The sequence below is a fragment of the Lithobates pipiens genome, unplaced genomic scaffold (genome assembly GCF_037356315.1).
Source record: "Lithobates pipiens isolate NorthernLeopardFrog02 unplaced genomic scaffold, aLitPip1_a1.2 Scaffold_8, whole genome shotgun sequence".
Lineage (NCBI taxonomy): Eukaryota > Metazoa > Chordata > Amphibia > Anura > Ranidae > Lithobates > Lithobates pipiens.
The window spans coordinates 474648863-474670497 of record NW_027507903.1 but is presented as its reverse complement, the minus strand read 5'-3'; the positions used below and the strand labels follow the sequence as shown (position 1 = coordinate 474670497).

At 42.1% G+C, this 21635-nt stretch overlaps 1 protein-coding gene across 10 annotated transcripts in view; it reads left to right on the top strand.

Annotated features, from left to right (window-relative positions):
• C2CD5 (C2 calcium dependent domain containing 5) overlaps positions 1-21635 on the top strand; it is a 159735-nt gene that overhangs the window by 79414 nt on the left and 58686 nt on the right. For 5 of the 10 annotated variants that reach the window (XM_077468712.1, XM_077468710.1, XM_077468707.1 and 2 more), the window contains 4 exons: positions 13178-13292; positions 14523-14708; positions 16398-16589; positions 20371-20557. In XM_077468712.1, the coding sequence (XP_077324838.1) occupies positions 13178-13292; positions 14523-14708; positions 16398-16589; positions 20371-20557 (680 nt within the window). The remainder of the gene's footprint in view (positions 1-13177; positions 13293-14522; positions 14709-16397; positions 16590-20370; positions 20558-21635) is intronic. The other 5 variants (XM_077468716.1, XM_077468714.1, XM_077468709.1 and 2 more) reach the window with 2 other exon arrangements.

Here is a 21635-nt window from a genome sequence, read left to right as displayed (position 1 = left end):
TGGGCACTGATAGGCTGCACTGGTGGGCACTGTTAGGCATAGTTAAGGCGGCACTAATAGGCACAGATAAGGCAGCACTGATGGGCAAAGATGGGCACGGATAAGATGGCACGGATGGGTGGCACGGATGGGCACTGATAGGTACCACTGATAGATGGGACTGATGGGCACTGATGGGCGGCACTGATGGGCACTGGTAGATGACACTGATGGGCACGGATGTGTGGCACTGGGGTGCAGCACCTTTGTTGAGGCAGATTGTGGGCACTGTGGGCACTGCTGGGTGGCACTGTGGGCACTGCTGGGTGGCACTGACGGGGGCCACTAATTTTTTATTATGTATAGTTATGAGGGGGCAGGTGGGCACTGGCAGGGCTGGCTGTGATCGGGATTGATGTCCCGATCACGGCCGCCGGTGATCGGCTTTTTTTTTTCTCCTCGCGCTGTCAGCGCGAGGAGGAATAATAGCCGATTACCGGCTCCGTTATATCACATGATCAGCTGTCATTGGCTGACAGCTGATCACGTGATAAGGGGACGGGATCGACCCCTTGCACGGATCGGTGATCAGGCGAGTCTCATAGACTCGCCGATCACAGAGCGCGCCCCTCGGGGCGCGCAGGCCGCTCGTGCATGGGACTACGTCAATAGACGTAGTCCCGGCAAAGGAGATCCGCGCTGTAGCCGTCATTCGGCTATAGCGCGGGTCTCAAGTGGTTAAAAGGCTTATATGCATGGTATTGTCTTAAGTGTTTGGGGGCCTGGGTCCTGCCCCAGGGGACATGTATCAATGCAACAAAAAAGTTTTAAAAACTAAAGTTTTTTTTTCGGGAGCAGCGATTTTAATAATGCATAAAGTGAAACATAAAAGTGTAATTATTCCTTTAAATTTCATACCTGGGGGGTGTCTATAGTATGCTTGTAAAATAGTGCATCTGTCCCATGTTTAGAACAGTCTGACAGCAAAATTACCTTTCTAAAGGAAAAAAATTAATTTAAAACTACTCGCAGCTATAATGAATTGTCGGTCCGGCAATACACATAAAAGTTCATTGATAAAAACAGCATGGGATTCCCCCACTAATATATAATTAATTCATGATTCAAACAAGTAAAAACCCATGGTAGACGCATGATTGCTGTGAACATAGCATCAGTAAAAGCTTGTGTTTTGTGGATAATTTCTACTCATCTGGAGCAGCTGTGCACTGGATATATCTATAATAAAATGTAAATTAATCAAAAATAATAGTTACTAAAACAGGAAGAGAGGGAACAAAATACCTAGTCCCAACACTCTTACCTATGGGTAGAATCTAGGTTAAAAATCATTGATAATATTATTAACGATTAAAGGCACTCCACAGTACAACACGCCACATTAGTGATGTCATTCTTGACGCTGCGTGCTGACGTGATGTTTTCTCCATCTGCTTGCATCACAAGGGAGGGTTTAGGTGCCTATTTACGAGCATTATTCGCTCGGACATGGTCGCCTCCTCTCTACCAAGCACGTAGCGTGACATTGGTGAGGCTCTGCTGGTGGGCTGGCTGCCATTCATCACCATTCCTTGATGGAGTATACACTTTGACCACTAACGGTTTCCTGTTACACTTATACACTACCCTGGACCATATGGTTTATCTCAAGTCCCAGGTAATCTAACTTGTAGTGTTTTTTTCACTGGTTCTGTGGTGGGCACCCCTCACCCCCTTTTTTTGAATCATTCACTTTCCTTTGGTGACGCATCCAATCTCTCCGTTGCACACTTAGGTCTTTTATTCATTTTAATATTATGTAATTTACCAATCATGTTTATTATAATTTTGGATGTTGCCTATTGAGCTAGTATTACATTACCTTGCATTATGCTCATCTGTACTAATAAATATTGTACTTACTAATATTGATTGATTCATTCTACCCCAGTGATGTGTTTCATATAATGTCCCACTACCCCCCTGTTTCCTATTTCCACTACCTTTATTTCTGGCATTTGTTGCTTACAAGTTAAACTCAATATTCTTTGCTAGAAAATTACTTAGACCCCCCCCCCCAAAAAAAAAATGGATATATTTTTTTTTAGCATTGGAGAATAAAATGGCGGTCGTTGCACTATTTTATGCCACACTATATTTGTGCAGCAGTCTTACAAAAGACACTTCACTGAATTTTTAAAAGAAACTGAACAGTAAAGTTAGCCCAATTTTTTTGAATATTGTGAAATATGATGTTATGTAGAATAAATAGATACCCAACATGTTACGGTTTAAAATTGCGCACACTCGTGGAATGGTGACAAACTATGGTACTTAAAGATCTCCACAGGCAATGCTTTAACCACTTCAGCCCCGGAAGACTTTACCCCCTTCCTGATCAGAGCACTTTTTATAATTTGGCACTGCATCGCTTTAACTGACTAACACTTGCGCGGTCATTCGACGTTGTACCCAAACTAAATTTGCGTCCTTTTTTCCCGCACAAATAGAGCTTTCTTTTGGTGAGATTTGGTCACACCTGCGGTTTTTATTTTTTGCGCTATAAACAAATTACCTTTTTTTTATAGCGACTATTTTGAAAAAACAAACAATATTTTTTTTTTCTTTTTGATATAATAAATATCCCCCAATTTTTTTTTCAAAAACGCATTTCTTCATCAGTTTAGGCCAATATATATTCTTCTACATATTTTTGGTAAAAAAAATCGTAATAAGCTTATATTGATTGGTTTGCGCAAAAGTTATAGGCGTCTGCAAACTATGGGAAAGATGGCATTTTTTTTTACTTTTTTACTAGTAATGGCAGTGAGTTGCGAGATATATATAATATAATATATATATATATATATATATATATATTTTTTAGCAATATTACGGTGGACAGATAGACTTTTGACACTTTTTTGGGGCCATTGGCGTTTATACAGCAATCGGTGCTATAAAAATACAAATGTCACTGGCGGGGAAGGGTTAAACACTAGGGAGCGAGCAAGGGGTGTTGCCTCAGCATGTTCTAACTGTATGGGGATGGGATTGACTAGGAGAGAAGCTATATAGTTTTTCCTACTTAGTAGGAACAAACGATATGGCTCACACACAAATCCCCGTGCTGGCGCTTGTGCCCGCCCGCCATGCGCATCGGTTTCCCCGCTGCGCAGCAGGTGTGTGCGCTCCTCCTCTGGTGGCCGATAAAGGGTAGGACGTACCCATATGGGGATTTCGCCCAGGGGAGTCATTGTGTTGCAGCATATCTGCGTGTTCCAGTCGGCAAGTGGTTAAACATTTTTAATAGTTACCAGTTTAGAGGAGGTCTTTTGCTAGCAATTAATGCTCTCACTCTGACGATCGCGGTGATACCTCACATGTGTGATTTGAACACTGTTTACAATTTGTGGGCATGACTTACGTATGCATATTTTTTGGTGCACGGGGACAGGGGTGCTTAAAATAAATAAGATAATTATATTTTTTACACTGGCCCTTTAAAAAAAATCTGATTACTTTTATTGCCACCACAAAGAATGTAAACATCCCTGTGGCAGTGAGAGGTACTCTTTATGGAGGGATCTGGGGTCTATAAGACTGCAACCCCCTCCACTGCACTTAAAATTATTCAAATCACCAAAATCTGCGTTTTAGAATACTGGGAATTTTTTTAAATCTGCGCCGCTGGCAGCCGAGCCATAAGTGACGTCTGGGTTACTACATCGTTGACCCGATCTAAGCCGATTCCGTCTGTGTTCGGGACTCCGGGCAGCCAGTGAACGTGCCAGCTGGTCGCTTGGGCCTCCTGATAGAACGGGAGACCCAGGCGGAGCGGCAGGAGGGAGGGGATGTCCCCTCTTGCTCCTTGTGATAACGACAAAGTGGCTTCTTAGCCACATCGGTTGTTATCACCTGAAAGCCAACGGCCAGCTCTAAAAAAAAAAAAAAAAAAAAAAAAAAAAGTACAGGGGTGAAGCCTGCAGCTGCTGCAGGTATCACTGCAGTGCAACTACTTCCTCAAAACGATGTACAGGTACAAAATTTTGCGGGAAGTGGTTAATGAGGAGGTTTAAGACTTACCTCCTTGCACAGAAAGAAAGGGCTGCAACAGTGATAATAGGGGATTTTAAGTAACTGTAAATAGACTAGCGTAATGGCACTGCTGAAACCGTAAAAGGGTGGAAATGTATAAATCTATTACAAGACAATTTTCTGGTACAGTTCATAGAGGCCCCAACTAGAAATGATGCTCTGTTAGACCTGTCATTTTCAAACAATGCAGAGATTACTAATGTTCATATAAAAGAACATCTGGGTAGCAGTGATCATTAAATGAGATCTAGGGGAACAGGTCCGCCAGGTCTAACACTGAGAACTGAGCGATCAAACACCTCTAATTGCTCGGTTCTCACAGCTCCCTGAGCAGAGATCTGGTGACTTTGGCTGTACTCCTCCTTTGATTTAATTTACAGTAAGCTGTAAACAACAAACGCATATTGGAAAGATGAAAACACCTAATTTTAACCACTTCAGCCCCGGAAGAATTTGCCCCCTTAATGACCAGTGCATTATTTGCGATATGGCACTGCATTGCTTTAACTGCCAATTGCGCGGTCATGCGACGCTGTACCCAAACAAAATTGAGGTCCTTTTTTTCCCACAAATGGAGCTTTCGTTTGGGAGTATTTGATCACCTCCTTTTTTTTTTTTTTTTTCGCTATAAACACAAAAAGAGTGACAATTTTGAAAAAAAACTATTTTTTTTACTCTCTGGTATAATACATATCCAAAAAAAAAAAAAAAAATTATTCATCAGTTTAGGCAGATATATATTCTTCTGCATATTTTTGGTAAAAAAAAAAAATGCAAAATAGGCAGAAGTTATCGCATCTACAAACTATGGAATCGATTTTAGGGACTTTTTTTTTTTTTATGGTTTTTACTGGTAATGGCGGTGATCTGTGATTTTTAACGTGACTGGAACATTGCGACAGACAAATCTGACCCCAAATTACACTTTTTGATCAGTGCTAAAAAAAACTTAAAAATGATCAATGTAAAAATGACACTGGCAGGGAAGGGGTTAACACTAGGGGGCGATCAAGGGGTTAAGTGTGTCCCCTCAGCATGTTCTAAAGGTAGCGGGGATGGACTTGCTGAAACATGAGAGATCCCTGCTCCCGATCACTGGGAGCAGTAGATCCCTGTCATGTCACTAGGCAGAACAGGGAAATGCCTTGTTTACATAGGCAGTTCCTGATTCGGCCTCTCCACACCACAATCGTGGGCCGCTGTCGGACATAGACTGCGGGCACGCTCCTACGGCATGCAGTCAGTGCGAGCGCCCACTACCCTACTTTTACAGATTGACGTACAGGTACATCAGTTTGCGCAGGAGAGCCATTCTGCTGACTTACATTGGCGTGAGCCAGTCCGCAAGTGATTAAGAGAGCACATTTTTCCAAGGCCTGGAGGGTTACTCTGCAAAATTTTGACTGAAAAGGAACATTGTCGTTAAAGAACAAAAAAGGGAAATGGGAATGCTTTAAATTGACTCTATGCAAACACACTGCAAAATATATTACCATTGGCTATAAGTTTAAAAGGCTAAAAAAAAGTTGATCAGTCATAACGCTTACAAAATGTAGCCACAACTTGTGAGCTCATGATTACAAGGTAAGGCAAATAAACAGCACAGGGACTATAACTACACTAACCGCTTCCCGCCCGCCCTATAGTCGAATGACGGCCTTAGGGCGGGCGGCTTCCCTCGCCTGGCCGTCCCTGGACGGCCTGGTGTTTACTTCCGCAATGCGCGCCGCCGCGGGCGCGCATCGCGGAAGTTCTGTGTTTGCCGTGTCCCCCGGGGACAGGCAAACACAGATCGCTGTAAACGGCCAATCACAGCGGCCGTTTACAGCGTGATCGGCGTGTCCAATGGGAGATGATCTCATATGTAAACATATGAGATCATCTCTCAGCGCCGCTCTCCCTCCTCACACAGACAGCGTGTGAGAGGGGAGAGAAGAACGGCTGCAGCAGCCGTCAGTGAAAAAAAGAAAAAAAAAAAAAAAAGTAAAAAAAAAGTTTAAAAAAAAGTGCCATCCTCCCCCAGAGCCATCCTCCCCCAGTGCCACCCCCACCCCCAGTGTCATGCCCCCCCCAGTGCCATCCTGCCCCAGTGCCATCCTGCCCCAGTGCCATCCGCCCCACTGCAATCCGCCCCAGTGCCAACCGCCCCAGTGCCATCCTGCCCCAGTGCCATCCTGCCCCAGTGCCATCCGCCCCAGTGCCATCCGCCCCAGTGCAATCCACCCCACCCCAGTGCCACCTGCCCGCAGTGCTATCTGTCCCCAGTGCCACCTGTTGTCAGTGCCATTTGTCCCCAGTGCCATCTGTCATCAGTGCCACGTATAAGTGCCATCTGTCATCAGTGCCACGTGTTTAGTGCCACATAGTGCCATCTGTCATCAGTGCCACGTATTAGTGCCATCTGTCATCAGTGCCACGTATCAGTGCCATTTGTCATCAGTGCCACCTGTCAGTGTCACGTGCCATCTGTTGTCAGTGTCACGTGTCATCAATGCCACTTATCAGTGCCATCTGTCATCAGTGTCACGCGTCATTGGTGCCACGTATTAGTGCCATCTGTCACCGGTGGCACGTATTAGTGCCACGTATTAGTGCCACATGTCATCAGTGCCACGTATTAGTGCCACGTGTCATCAGTGCCACATATTAGTGCCACGTGTCATCAGTGCCATGTATTAGTGCCACGTGTCATCAGTGCCACGTATTAGTGCCACGTGTCATCAGTGCCACATATTAGTGTCATCTGTCATCAGTGCCACGTGTCATCAGTGCCACGTATAAGTGTCATCATTGCCACGTATCAGTGCCATCTGTCATCAGTGTCACGTGTCATTGTCCTGGTATTTCAAAAGTGTAATAGGTAGTCAACAAGTTAGATGTGTAATTTATGCTTCTAGAACACGTGATGGCGCTCCCTGCATGTTGAGCCTCTCTATGTGGCCAGGCTGCGAAAAAGTCCCACACATGTGGTATTGTAATACTCAGGAGGAGTAGCAGAATTTTTTGGGGGGTGTCATTTGTGGTATACACATGCCACGTGAGAGAAATAACCTATTACAATGAAAATTTTGTGGAGAAAAATAAAGAAAATGAAAAATCTTCATTTTGCAAAGAATTGTGGGAAAAAAATGACAACATCAAAAAGCTCCCCATGCCTCTTACTAAATACCTTGGAATGTCTACTTTCCAAAAAGGGGTCATTTGGGGGGTATTTGTACTTTCCTGACTTGTTCGGGTCACAAGAAGCGAGATAGTCCACCAGTACATCAGATGTGATCAATTTTGTATGATTCGCACTACACCTTGTAGACTCTCTAACTTTCACAAAGACCAAATAATATCCACTAATTTGGGTTATTTTTACCAAAGATATGTAGCAGTATAAATTGTGGCCAAAATTTATGAAGAAAAATTAATAATTTGCATAATTCTGTCACAGAAACAAAGAAATATGCGTTTTTTTTCAAAATTTTCGGTCTTTTTTCATTTATAGCGCAAAAAATAAAAACCCCAGAGGTGATCAAATACCACCAAAAGAAAGCTCTATTTGTGGGAAAAAAAGGACACAAAATTCATTTGGGTACAGTGTTGCATGACTGAGTAATTGTCATTCAAAGTGTGAGAGCACCGAAAGCTGAAAATTGGTCTGGGCAGGAAGGTGTTTAAGTGCCCAGTAAGCAAGTGGCTAATATCTAGTTAAAGCGTTGTTTGTTTTTTTTATTTGTTGTTTTTTTTTTTTAGCAGTGTTTCTTTTTTTTTTCTTTTTTTTTTTAAGTCAGCAGCTACAAACACTATAGCTGCTGACTTTTTTAATAAGGACACTTGCCTGTCCAGGGAGCCCACGATGTCCCCCCCCCCCCCAGGCCGATCTGCCCATCTGATCAGGTGCAGGCGCCGCCATTCTAATTAAGGAAAACAGGCAATGGAGCCTTGCGGCTTCACTGCCTGTTTTCCTGCTGTGCATTCGCGAGTCACGCATCGCTTTGTGAATGGCCCCCCCAGAAGATATCAGGGGGGCTTGCTGAAGAAGAGGATATGACATCCTGCGCCACGGACCAGATGGATCGGAAGTACAGGCTGTACTTCATAGAAAGGTAAGTTAGAAGAATAAAAACGTTTTTTTATCTAGCCAAAAATGAGCAGTGGAGAGGTGGTCTTTCATTTAAGACCACCTCTCAAAAGTGGGTGAAACTCTACTTTAACCGGTTCCCGACCCTCGCACGCCGATGTACGTCAGCAGAATGGCACGGGCAGGCATATTGGCGTACAGGTACGTCCAATCTTCAATGCTGCCCTGCCATCGCGAGCGCGCCGCCGGCTGCGCGCTCACGTGCCGGTCGGGACCCCCTTGAGTCCAGTCACGGGTCCCGCGGACTCGATTGCCACTGGCATACCCGCGATTGTCTCATGGGGCGGCTGAATGGAGGAAATGCCGTGTAAACAGCATTTCCCCATTCTGCCTAGCAACCAGTGACGCTGATCTCTGCTCCATGTGATTGGAGCAGAGATCAGTGTTCACTAAATGAAAGCCCAGCCCCCCACAGTTAGTAACACACCCCTAGGAACACTACCCCTACACTTCCACCCACTGGTTAACCCCTTCACTGCCCGTGTCATTTACACAGGAATCACTGCATTTATATAGCAGTGATTACTGTATAAATGACAATGGTCCCAAAAATGTGTCAATAATGTCTGATGCATCCGCCGCAATGTAGCAGTCACAATAAAAATCGCTGATCGCCGCCATTACTAGTAAAAAAAAAAATAATAAAAAATTTAATAAAAATGCCATAAAACTATCCCTATTTTGTAAACGCTATAACTTTTGCGCAAACCAATCAATCGCTTATTGCGTTTTTTTTTTTTTTTTTTTACCAAAAGTATTTAGAAGAATACGTATTGGCCTAAACTGAGGGAAAAAAAATTTTTATATATATTTTTGGGGGATATTTATTATAACAAAAAGTAAAAAATAATGTTTTTTTTTTCAAAATTGTCGCTCTATTTTTGTTTATAGCGCAAAAAATAAAAACAGCAGGGGTGATCAAATACCACCAAAAGAAAGCTCTATTTGTGGAAAAAAAAGGATGCCAATTTTGTTTGGAAACCATGTCGCACGGCCGCGCAATTGTCAGTTAAAGCGACGCAGTGCCGAATCGCAAAAAGTGGTCTGGTCTTTGACCAGCAAAATGGTTCGGTCTGTAAGTGGTTAAAACCATGAAAACAGTTGCAAGTATACAGTACATTTTTAACTGTTGATTTTGCTTTATATTTATAAATCAAAAGAGGGTTAAATCAACATAGAAAAAAGATAGCCACATTATTATATAAGTATGCTTCAGCAACTAGTTCAGCCATCACAAATGGCTCCTGAAGTTTTTGGAATCTGAGAGGCAATTTTATTTCTGACCTCTTTTTTAACTCTCTTTTCACCTATAAGTCCAATAAAACCAAAAGTTTAGTTGCTGATAAAGGGGGAACCTTGTGGCTTTAACAATGCTTTGTCTTTGAATTTATGTGATGAAACAAGTATGCTTGGGACTCCTAAACCTTTTGGTGTAGTGCTCATCATCTCCCTACAACCTTTGCTAGTCTTGTGACAGAGTGGTGGAGGAAACACCTTCACTCACCTGTCTATTTAGTGCACTTGCTTAATATATTTGAAATCCCAAACCTTTGGCACAGCACACTTATTTACCCTACCCCTTCTGCTCACCTTCCTTCTGTACCTTCACATGGAGAAAACAATTTAGGCTCTAGCGCCTGCCTACATATGTCTTCTGGGATCACAAGACCAGCTGAAGAGTTTCACATATCTTTTGACATTAAAGGAAGTGCACATATATGTATGTCATGCGTACGTTTAGGTCGTTGTATGGAGCTAGCTTATAACTTTGGTGTTTAAACAATGAGGTGGGTACGTTTTCAGACTTTATTTTGCACACTTTTACCACTCGCCTCAAGCAAAGAGATCATGGAGTTTAAAGAATGCTGTGTGCTCACATACATCTGCCGATACCTGGGAAAAACATGGCTGGGCCTATCTATCCTCTGTCCCTTCCGCATGCTATGTGGCAAACAGTATTATTTTGTAATATTTTCTGTTATACACTCACAGTGGAAGATCGTTTTTTGTTTTTTTTCTTGCAGTACTCTGCTTGTGACTCACATGGCCTTTTCCCATCATTTTGTTAAGCTGCAAAGGCTTGAAAATGTGGATGGTGTTTATGTGAGTGCAAGAATTCACGCCCTGTGAAGGAAACTTGCTAAGAGAAATACGTGAGTGCCAGAAATGCTTGTCACTTGGCTGCCTCTGGCTTTAAGTCTTAGAGACATTGTTAGCTTTATTATTCATGGTAAAGTGAACGTGTTTGTGTACTACCCAGCTCCCCAACAGCTTACACTTACATCTACAGCTCTCTCCCAGTGGTCCTTCTTCTGTTGCAGCCACCACCAAATGTGTCCAGTGTTGAAGCTCAGAGGGAGCAGTGACAGTGCCTGGGCTTAGAGATAGGCTCCTAGACCTGAGCACTACATCAGGAAGGAGGTCACAAGCTCCCCAGACCCAGAAGTACAGTATAACTTACAAGGATGGCCAAAGAAGCAAGAGCAGTGTGGGACCACTGGAGATTTAAGTATAAGGTTGTTGGGGTTGCTTTACACATCAATATCACTTTTCGCAGAATGGACAAGGTGACGGGGTCCCTTTTAACAAGAGCAAGCATGCTCTATGTCTGATTGCAGACATGTTCCAGGGCCCAAGACTCAAAGTCTTAAAGCCATTATGAGGGCCAGGCGTCTGTCATTTTCACAGTCGGTGGGGGTAGACTACCTATTTCTCGCATGCAATATTTTTGAAGCTGTTTATATTTCTCCAATATTAAAATAAATTCACATTTATTACATTTTCAAGGAACAGTGGAAAGGTATTAAAGAGCTGCAAAAACAACAGAAACTGTGCCATTTTTAAACAATAAAATCGGCAAAATCTAGCTGCTGAATATCCACCTCACCAGTATATAGTAAAGAAATTGTAACATTAGCTAAATTAAAAATTACTGTATTATTCTGTACTAGAAAAAATGTGAATTTCTAATCCAAAACCTCTCGTCGGTAAGTTGACATCTTCCCCAGCTGCAGGCACCAAGTGCTGTGTGTCTAAAACACAAAATGATACTTTATAGCTAAAAGTTTGTGTACCCATTACCATCACACCAATTAGATCTTATTGGAAACCCCATTGAAAAACAATGACTATAAATATGGAGACACACACTTGTGAGGCAGGCACTGCTATTGGATAAGAAACCTGGCTAGCAATAGGAGTTTCAATCTTACTGTAAGGGCTCATGCACACTGCAGCTCAAAGAAGCTGCTCCTACAGGCTTTTGAGCTCTTATTTTTTTCTGCCTGGACACTCCCCTCTATGTTAGCCAATGTGTCCATGCACACTTTGGCTTTTTCAGGCGTTTAAAGACAGAAAAAACCCCACCAAACTCCTGTTTTTGAGAGGAGCTTTTGTTCAGAAAAAAAACGCCTAAGTGCCCAAAAATGCGTGAAAAGACCATAAAAAAGCACAAGGACGCTTGAAAACATAAAAAAAAAATAGGAAAAATTAGCTAAGGGGAGGTTTTGTGAAAAAAAAAAAAATGCTTATACTGAAAAGAGTTTAACTACTGGGAGCTCTCTCCTGACTGGACGTTCAGGAACATCCTTCAGAAGGATGGGGATCGCGTGCCCGTGCAGCGGCATGATCCCGATGCGCTGGTGTCACTCGGACACGGCGCATCTCGGATCGGCAGGAGGGCTCTATGATTGGCCCTCCTGATCACATGACATGCGTGTCCAATCACAGCTGTCATGTGATGTAAACAAACAGCCGGTTGCTAGGCAATTGGCATTCCTTTCCTCACACAGAAGTCGTCGCAGAGGAGAGTGGATCACTGCAGCCGGCTGGTGATCAGTGAGTATGAGCTGTTTTTTACAGCTTTTTTACTCAGTGATCACCCACATATGTCCCACTAAAATCACATGTCCCAATGATTATCTGCACACATCTGTACATGATCATTTGCGTACATATGTCCGTGATCACACAAACCAATTATTATACACTTAACTGAATTTTTTTTTTACCAAAAACATGTAGCAGAATACATTTTGGATTAAATTTATGACAAAATTCGATTTTATTGGATTTCTTTTAAAATAGAAAGAAGAAAATATATTTTTTTTTCCAAATTTCTGCTCTTTTTTGATTATATCGCAAAAAAAAATAAAAAACGGAGTCGTGAATAAATACCACCAAAATAAAGCTCTATTTGTGCAAACAAAATGATAAAAATTTCATTTGGATACAGTGTAGCATGACCGCACCATTGTCATTGAAAGTGAGAGAGCGCTGAAAGCTGAAAATTAGTCTGGGAAGGAAGGGAGCGAAAGGGCCCTGTATTGTAGTGGTTAAAGAAGCACAATAACATGTGGAAAATAACCCAAAAAATACAAGCATTAAGCTAAAATAAAAGCTCAGATGCCTAAAAAGACAGCTTTTTTTTGAGCTGCAGTGTGCATGAGCCCTTGTTGTGTCAGGGTTGAGGCTGAGGCCCACTTGAGTTTCTCCACACCAAACTCCATGGACTTTGTGCACAGGGATCATGCAGGAACAAAAAAGGGCCTTCTTCAGACTATTAACACAAGTTTGGAAGAACAAAATTATCTACAATGTCTTTGAATGCTGTAGTATTAACATTACTTGTCACTGAAAATACTTGAAAGCAGCCATTTGGAGGGGGAGGGGGTTGCACCTAATGTTGGTCATATAGTGTATGTAAAGGCAAAGCAATTCCTAATAATTTAAAATGTTTTCCCATACCTTGGACTGACTTGGATAAGATCAGAAATTTGGCATTTCCTCTTGAGCGTGGCCATACAACTTTTACTGTTTTTAGTACCCACTCTTCAATTACGATTCAGTATAAATATTACATAGTTAAGATGTTCTGGGGCACAACATAGAATTATTACAGGCTCTACATGTAAATGCTTAGAGGGTAACTGCTCCTCAGTGTCAATTAGCTTCTCATTTCTCTTCCTCCAGATGAGCCAGAAACCAGAGATGCCTGGTGGGCTGAAATTCGACAGGAGATAAAATCTCACGCCAAGGCCCTGGGCTGCCATGCTGTTGTTGGATACAGTGAATCCACCAGTATTTGGTGAGTAAATCATAATCGGGGTAACATAACACAGTTCATTCTGCCAGGAACCTGTATCTCAGCAGTTTTATCAGGTTCTTGTGCTCATATAATCAAACAAATGTGAATCCTTTAAGGATAAAAGACTTCTGGGTAAATTAAAGTTTAAAAAAAATCTTATTTTTAAAGTGACACTAAACAGTATCCTTCTAATCAAAAAATAAACCATTCACATCCACTAATTAATGGCCATGTAATCCATTTAATGAAATTGTGTGTTTGTCTGCCTCCTTGTAACATCCTCCATGAGCTCCAGAACGCCTTCATTTTCCCTAGACTTTGTTCCGAACCTGCAGTGCATGTTAGTTGCAGTCATGTGAACTGCTCTGTACACTACACATACCATAGTCCCTAGTCCATGTCAGGAGCGAGCAAGAGAAGGTTGCTATGTTCCTACATACAGTATGGAGAAACCATGGTGAAGTGTAGACAACCTCTAACAGGAAATTGCATCAAAGCAGCAAAAAAAAAAAAAGGAAATTGCGGAATGGTTTGTTTAAACTAGAGTTTAGTGTCATTTTGTGAGTTGCCTTGCTGTTAGGGTGATTATGTTGAATTTCATACTACGCTCCGTAGAAGTCATGATTTTACATACACTGCACCAATGATTGCCAAATGCCTGAAACAGCTGTATGTGCATCTGGATATAGGAACGAAAAACAATTATTTGCATGGCTTAATCTTGGTTTGCCCTGAAATGAGGAAGTATCCACTTAGGCCTCATGCAGACAGGGTATTTGTTTATCCCCTCTAAACGCCTTTTCTCCAGGCATGAAAAAAGATACCTAAAAAACTCACCTAAAGCCGCATATTTCATAGGCGTTTAAGCAGTAATGCTCAAATGCGCCTAAGTCCGTTTAGGTGAATTTACATGTGCGTAGGCCTGTCAAATGTTTTTTTTCCTGCTCTTTAGTCTTCTCCTGAATGGACTTTTGATGGGGGGTTTTTTCGGCCTGTAAATGCTTTGCTTTTAATATGCCTGTAAATGCATATATATATTTTTTTTAAGCAGAGTGTGCAGGAGGCCTTATTTCTAAAATATAGGAAGAAATGGTACATGTAAATACCTTCTAATTTAAGATAATTTTTTCATGAAGCCATAACTGGCCAAAGGTTGTCTTTTATGTTTGAAATGCACTTATCCAACCCCTAGGTTGTTGTTTTATTCTGTTCCCTTCTCTCTCTTCACAGTGAGGAAGTCTGCATTCTTTCGGCCTCGGGTACTGCCACTGTCCTGAACCCCCGCTTCCTACAGGACTCAGCCAGCGAATGCTGTTTGGAACAAAGGTTGTCCGCCCAACCTGGCTTCTTTATAGGGTCAGACAAGGCAGACTTTGATTATTTCCTACAAAGCAAGGATAGTGCTCTTCGTATAGGGTAGGTAGGGTGGATTGCGGCCGGGGCACTTCACTCCTTGTGTCACTAACACCGGCAGAGGTAATGCCTCAATACAACCCGATCATGCGCAGCGTTTAAAGGGGCAGTCCCAGACTCAAATATCAGTCTTTTCAAAGGCAGGTGCTGGTTAGCCTATGTGCTTATCACATCATGTGAGCTTAAAGGGAATCTAAGATTAAGTTTCTTGCAACATTAAGAGTTATGTAAAAAAAAAAACTCACTTGGATTCCAGGCTGACAGCTAAATTTACTGTGCATATTTACAGTTATAAAGCAGCTGTATAGCCTGCTAAATACTGATATATTCTGCATATATTTTGTAATGCATATTTATACAGCACAGCTGTGATTTGCAAATGTTCTTAGAGGAGTCCTGAAGCAAGAAAATTCCTGATTCATTCACTGAATAGACAAAAAATTACTTGAAAGAGGCAAACTGAGTCACATGTAAATCATGTGACCCAGCTCTCCTATCACAGAGTGTCTCCACACTGTGGCCGCATTTGATAAATTAAGCTCCAAAAAGGAACATCAACCTTCTAGTGAAAATACCAGTGCCAGCTACCTTGTCTGTATGGGTTTTTTTTTTATGCTGGAAAAATATACTTACAAGACCAGCAGACCCAGTGTTGTCTTCCTCACTTGCAATTCACTTGTCTTTGTTCTATATGTGACAGTTTTTTCTTCCTGGTTCTTGCAGCCTGCCCCCTAATGACGTGGTACCAGATATTACACATTCACAGACAGAGATGTGCTGTGTTTACATATTGCCATCTTGTGAAATATTGCAGAATTTTATGGGTGGTGGAAAGTAATGTGGCAGCAAAAAGGCCAAGTAAGGAAGTGGAAGGACAATAGTATACAAGGTGGAAAAAGAAATCTATAATCCATAAAATGAGAAATCTGTCAGTGTTTTGGTAAGGGTGGAAGCATGACATAAGCCCTACTTTAATTGTTGCTAGATGGTCAACTTTAAATCCAGGTTTATATATGCTTTGTGTGCATTAAACATAATAGTGTTAATAGCTTTTAGGAGCCCACTGCTAGCACAGGCCAATCCCTCTTCAACTCTTGAGGAGGATCTGTGAATTGTTATAGACTGGACATTGGCAGCTGACTTTTTTATTTCATTCTGTGATTGTTCAGAATTATTGAATATAGATGTACACGTCCCTTAAAAAGCACCAAACTGTATTTATCATTTGAAGCATATATATTTCAATAATAAAAAACTTTTATGGGGACAGGCCTCCTAACATGCAGCTAATTTTCATGTTAATCCTCATCTAAACCAAGTGGATGCACGCAATATTTCCTGTCAATAAACCTGTTAATAACTGTTACCTTTTTTATTAAAGGCTGCAAGTTTTTGAAAGCTCTTGGAGCTCGGTGGGATGGGACTGTCCTTTTAAACATCACAGATGACCTAATAGCACGACAATTCTAACCCGGGAGGGGATGAGGGGCACAGAAAAGTCACCCTATAATCCCATCCTATCACAGCCTGCTTGACCCAGTGTGTGTGTTTCACCTTTTTCTCAATAATCTTTTAACACAAATGGCAACATTCAAAATTTCCAGAATGATGTCAGAGGATGTTGGTTGTACTTTCTGTAAGGAAATGCGTGCTTTTCTTCTTGCTTTGAACTAACTTTGACTCTCTGTGTAGGGTGGAAGAGGTATCTTCAACAGGCTGCGGGTTTTGTCACATTCCCTATGATGAACTGAACATGCCATTTCCAGCACACCTCACCTTCTGCTACAGTTGCCGCAAGCAGAAAGTCCCTGATGTACTTTTCACCACCATAGATCTTCCCAGTGATGCTCCCGTAGTAGGAAAAGGCTGTCTGATCCAAGCCAGGTACGGACACTCCCTTCCACTCAAGTTTCTGATCTACAGAGATTTTTAACTTTTTTACAAAATCAACAGAATGCAGATGTACGAGGGGTGGCCAGATTTTTGCATCCATCTCTATAATTCTGAAAGTTGCAATGGTCAGTCATAAATTAGAGTAAAATCTAAAGCTAGAATTTTTTTTGTAGTTTTGTCACAAATTAGAGGGGGATTTCCTTTCACTCTTTGGAGAATTCCTCTATGTCCATCCTAATGAGGCAACAGAAATCTCCCCTACAGGACACAGAAAAATATTTTGGTTATACATACACTATATACTTTCTCTTTACAGTGTATTTTTAATGAGTACATAATTTGGGTTATTACTGCAGTGTTTTTCGTATAATATTTTGCACGTCTTCAACTTTTTTACGAGCTTGTTTTCCCTTATTTAAATTATTTTTTAATGTGCAGATGATCAGAAGAGCCTCTTGAGGGAGCCTTTTATTTTGCTGTGTTCACTGCCATTTTATCAGCTGTTAAAATAAGTTATCAGCCAATACATAGTTTTATAGTGTGTCGAGCAAGTCTTAAGCCGGGTACACATTAACCTGTCTGCTCTGGTCGGAGCCGCTGTACTAACCATGTCCCCTGCTGAGCTGTTGTGTTCTGACAAGGGGATGGCCCCCCGCCAGAACACTCTGACCATCACTCTCTGCCATTGGCTGAGAATGCTGATTGGGAGTCGGTTGGTTGCTGGTTTTCCAGCATGCATGTCTGACAGAAGCCGGCCAAACAGACCAACATGCACAAAGGCAGAATGTCGGACGTTTTTGTTTTTTTCTTTTGAATCAGCAAATGTATCCTGACATTCTGCCCATGTGTACAGGGCTATAGACTTAAGCCAGCCATAAATTGAACAACGTGATGAAACCTTGTGAGCTGCTACAGTGGATATAAAAAGTCTACACACCCCTGTTAAAAGGTCAGGTTTCTGTGATGTAAAAAATTGAGACAAAGATAAATAATTTAAGAACTTTTTCCACCTTTTAATGTGACCTATACACTGTACAACTCAATTGAAAAACAAATCTTTTGGGGGGGGGGGAGTAAAATATAAAAACTAAAATAATGTGGTTGTATAAATGTGCACACCCTCTTATAACTGGATGTAGCTGTGTTCAGAATTCAAACTCATGTTAAATAGGAGTCAGTACACACTTGCCATAATTTAAAGTGCCTCTGGTTAACTCTAAAAAAAGTTCAGCCTGTTCTAGTAGGTCTTTCCTGACATTTTCTTAGTTGCTTCTTACAGCAAAGCCATGGTCCGCAGAGACTTTCCAAAGCATCAGAGGGATATCATTGTTAAACGGTATCAGTTAGGAGAAGAGCACAAAATAATTTCCAAGGCATTAGATATACCATGGAACACACTGAAGACAGTCCTCATCAAGTGGAGAAAATATGACACAACAGTGACATTACCAAGAACTGGATGTCCCTCTACAATTGATGAAAAGACGAGAAGAAAACTAGTTAGGGAGGCTGCCAAGAGGCCTATAGCAACATTTAAACATTAAAGGAGCTGCAGGAATATCTGGCAAGTACTGGCTGTGTGGTACATGTGACAACAATCTTCCGTATTCTTCACGTCTGGGCTATGGGGTAGAGTGGCAAGACAGAAGACTTTTCTTATGAAGAAAAACATCCAAGCCTGGCTAAGTTTTGCAAAAACGCATCTGAAGTCTCCCAAAAGCATGTGGGAAAATGCGTTATAGTCTAATGAAACCAAGGTTCAACTTTTTTGGTCATAATTCCAAAAATATTGTTGGTGCAAAAACACTGCACATCACCAAAAGAACACCATACACACAGTTAAAGCATGGTGGTGGCAGCATCGTGCTTTGGGGTGGTTTTTCTTCAGCTGGAACAGGGGCCTTAGTCAAATACCAGTCAATATTGACACAAAACCTTCAGGCTTCTGCTAGAAAGTTGAACGTGAATCGGAACTTCATCTTTCAGCATGACAATGGCCCAAAGCATGCATCCAAATCAACAAAGGAATGGCTTCACCAGAAGATTAAAGTTTTGGAATGGGCCAGCCAGAGCCCAGACCTGAATCTGATTGAAAATCTGAGGGGCGATATGAAGAGGGTTGTGCACAGGAGATGTCCTCACAATCTGACAGATATGTAGCGTTTTTGCAAAGAAGAGTGGGCAAATATTGCCAAGTCAAGATTGAAAAAAAGATCAAAAAGACTGAGTGCTGTGATAAAATCAAAAGGTGATTCAACAAAATATTAATTTAAGTGTGTGCATACTTATGCAACGATATTGTTTTTTAGTTTTACTTCCCTCCACCTAAAAGATTTCAGTTTGTTGCTCAACTGAGTTGTACAGTTTAGAGGCCGCATTAAAGGTGGAAACATTTCTGAAATTATTTAACTTTGTCTAGTTTTTTTTTTTTTTTACATCACAAAAACCTGACATTTTAACAGGGGTGTGTAGACTTTTTATATCCACTGTATGTGTCCCTAATCAATAATATTGAGCAGCTGACATTCAACACAATCCCATATGTTTTGTGTAATAACCAATTAAATAGTGTGCCACGCTGTGTTACCATAAAGTTAATTATACCTACAATTAAATTAATCCAATATGTCATTCAAATAATCCCCTGTTATCGTACTCATGCAAAATCCACAATACTGAAGGTTTCTTAATGATATTACACAACAGTCCATGCAGTCCAGTGTGAAAATGGGTACAACCAGCCTGCTGGATTTTACATGCTGTTATAATCGCTAGCAATAATTGCTGTTCTTCCGGCAGGGGCAGCTTCACCTACGATGTGATTTATTTTTTTCCCCTGCAATCACGGTTTGCAGGAAAAAAAGTTGCTTGATTCCTCCATCAACACAGTTGGTGCTGATATGGGAAGCTCTCCTGCAGATCTATAATGTTCTCCCGGCGAGGGGAGCCATCCCTGCCAGGAGAATACAGTGATTATTCCAAGTGGCTATAGCCACTGCCAGTATTCGCATACTGAAAATCCAGAATGCTGGTTGTACCCAAGTCGATCGATTGATTGACTTTGAGTACATTCAGCTTGCCCATAGATGGTTGAAATCTTGGCTGCTGAACTGGCTGAGATTCAATTCATTTTAGATTATGCAATTTGTATTCCTTGCAACAGTGTTGATGGGGGAATCTTTACTGGGAAGCCATTGTAATCTCCCAGCGGCGGGGGGGGGGGGGGGGGGGATCTGTCCCCGTTGGGAGAACACTGTGATGACTGCTAGTGGCTATAATGCTGGCAATAATTGCAAGCTAGAAATCCCACATGCTGGTTGTACTCAAGTTGATTGATGGATCGGCCGGGATTCGAAACATCTATGGCTTTAAGCTGACCATACTCTGTTAGATGTTTTTCATTCAGCCTACAGGTTGAACAAAGAAGAAAAATCTAATAGATTCCCCCATCCACACTATACAGCACAGATGCCTGAATCTCCTGCTGTGACTAACGCATTCTGGCAGCCATCGCAGAATCTGATTTATTGCAGCTGCTGTTTGGCTGGAAAATTTTCTATCCAGCACCTTAGATTTTTCAGTCGAAGCATGTTGGGCAGGGGGTGGCTAATAGGACCAACCCACACATATCGCAAATTTGTTTAGTATGACTGCTTTACATTGTCTCACGGAGTACCTGCGTTTGTATAGCAATGTTTCTAAAAACACAATCAGTGTAGCTCCTGATCAGGTGATTGCTTTAGTGACATTACTTTTTTTTTTTTCTGGTCAGGTTGTGTCGGCTGAAGAAAAAAGCTCAGACGGAAGCAAATGCCACAGCAATCAGCAACCTTCTGCCTTTTATGGAGTATGAACTGCACACACAGCTTATGAACAAACTCAAGCTAAAGGGAATGAACTCTCTTTTTGGTCTGAGGATACAAATAACTGTCGGGGAGACCATGCTTCTGGGACTGGCAGTAAGTTCTCCCTGAAATCTGTTACTAATAAAGAGGCAGAGCTTGCATCTGTAGATTGAGCTTTGTAAATCGGTAACAAAATGTATTGAATGCTCAGTGATGTCATAATGGAATGTGCGGTACTGATGTGTGACTTGGACCCTTTTTACACAGAGGAGCTTAACAGGCGCTATAGAGCTAAAAATAACACTTGCAAAGCGCCTCTCCTTTCACTCCAATATGAAAGCCCAAGGGTGCACTAGCAGTGTGCTCAAAAAAGTGCTGCAAGCAGCATCTTTGAGGTGCTGTAGGAGCGGTGCATACACCGCTCTTAAAGTGCCCCTGTCCAAAGAAATCTTTTAACCCTTTTTCGGCCGTTAGTTTTCAATCACAGCAAAAATGCAGACGCCCGGTGCTGCACAGTGTGAAAGTGCCCTTAAAGTAATTGTAAAGTCTCAAGGTTTTTCACCTTAATGCATTCTATTCATTAAAGTAAAAAACCTTCTTTGCAGCTGCCCCCAGACCCCCCCCCCCCATTTTCTTACCTGAGCCCAATTTGATTCAGCAATGTGAATGAGCCCAGTGGCCCTAGCCGCTGTCTCTCTCCTCAGTGGACAGATTGATAGCAACAGGAGCCACTGGCTCCCACTGCTGTCCATCAAATCCAGTGTAGGAGAAATGGATGAAAGGCGCGTGATCAACCGCTTGTATCAAATTCATACAGTTTATTCATGTATAGTGGAATACATACATTAAAATACCAATATGTCAGGTCACCTTGAGGCCAGGTGACAGATGCACACCATTGGGATCAGGAGTGCACCGCAAGGTAGTGGACCCTACAGTTGACTGCTGCGGACGGGAATCAAGGTGATAAGGAAGGCAGGGCCGCCGGAAAACCAAGACAGATCCCACCGGGGTTAGAGCGTAAGATTCCCTACTGCGCGGAGTCTAAGAGCCAGCAGGTGTTGACCAGAGCCTCTAGTGGTGAGGATGGACTGGGCTGCAACTGGCTCCAGGTCACGACCCCCAGGGTCCCCCAGCTCACACCCACAGTAGGCAACAGGAGGATAGGGATAGTAAGGGAATCGGCCAAGGT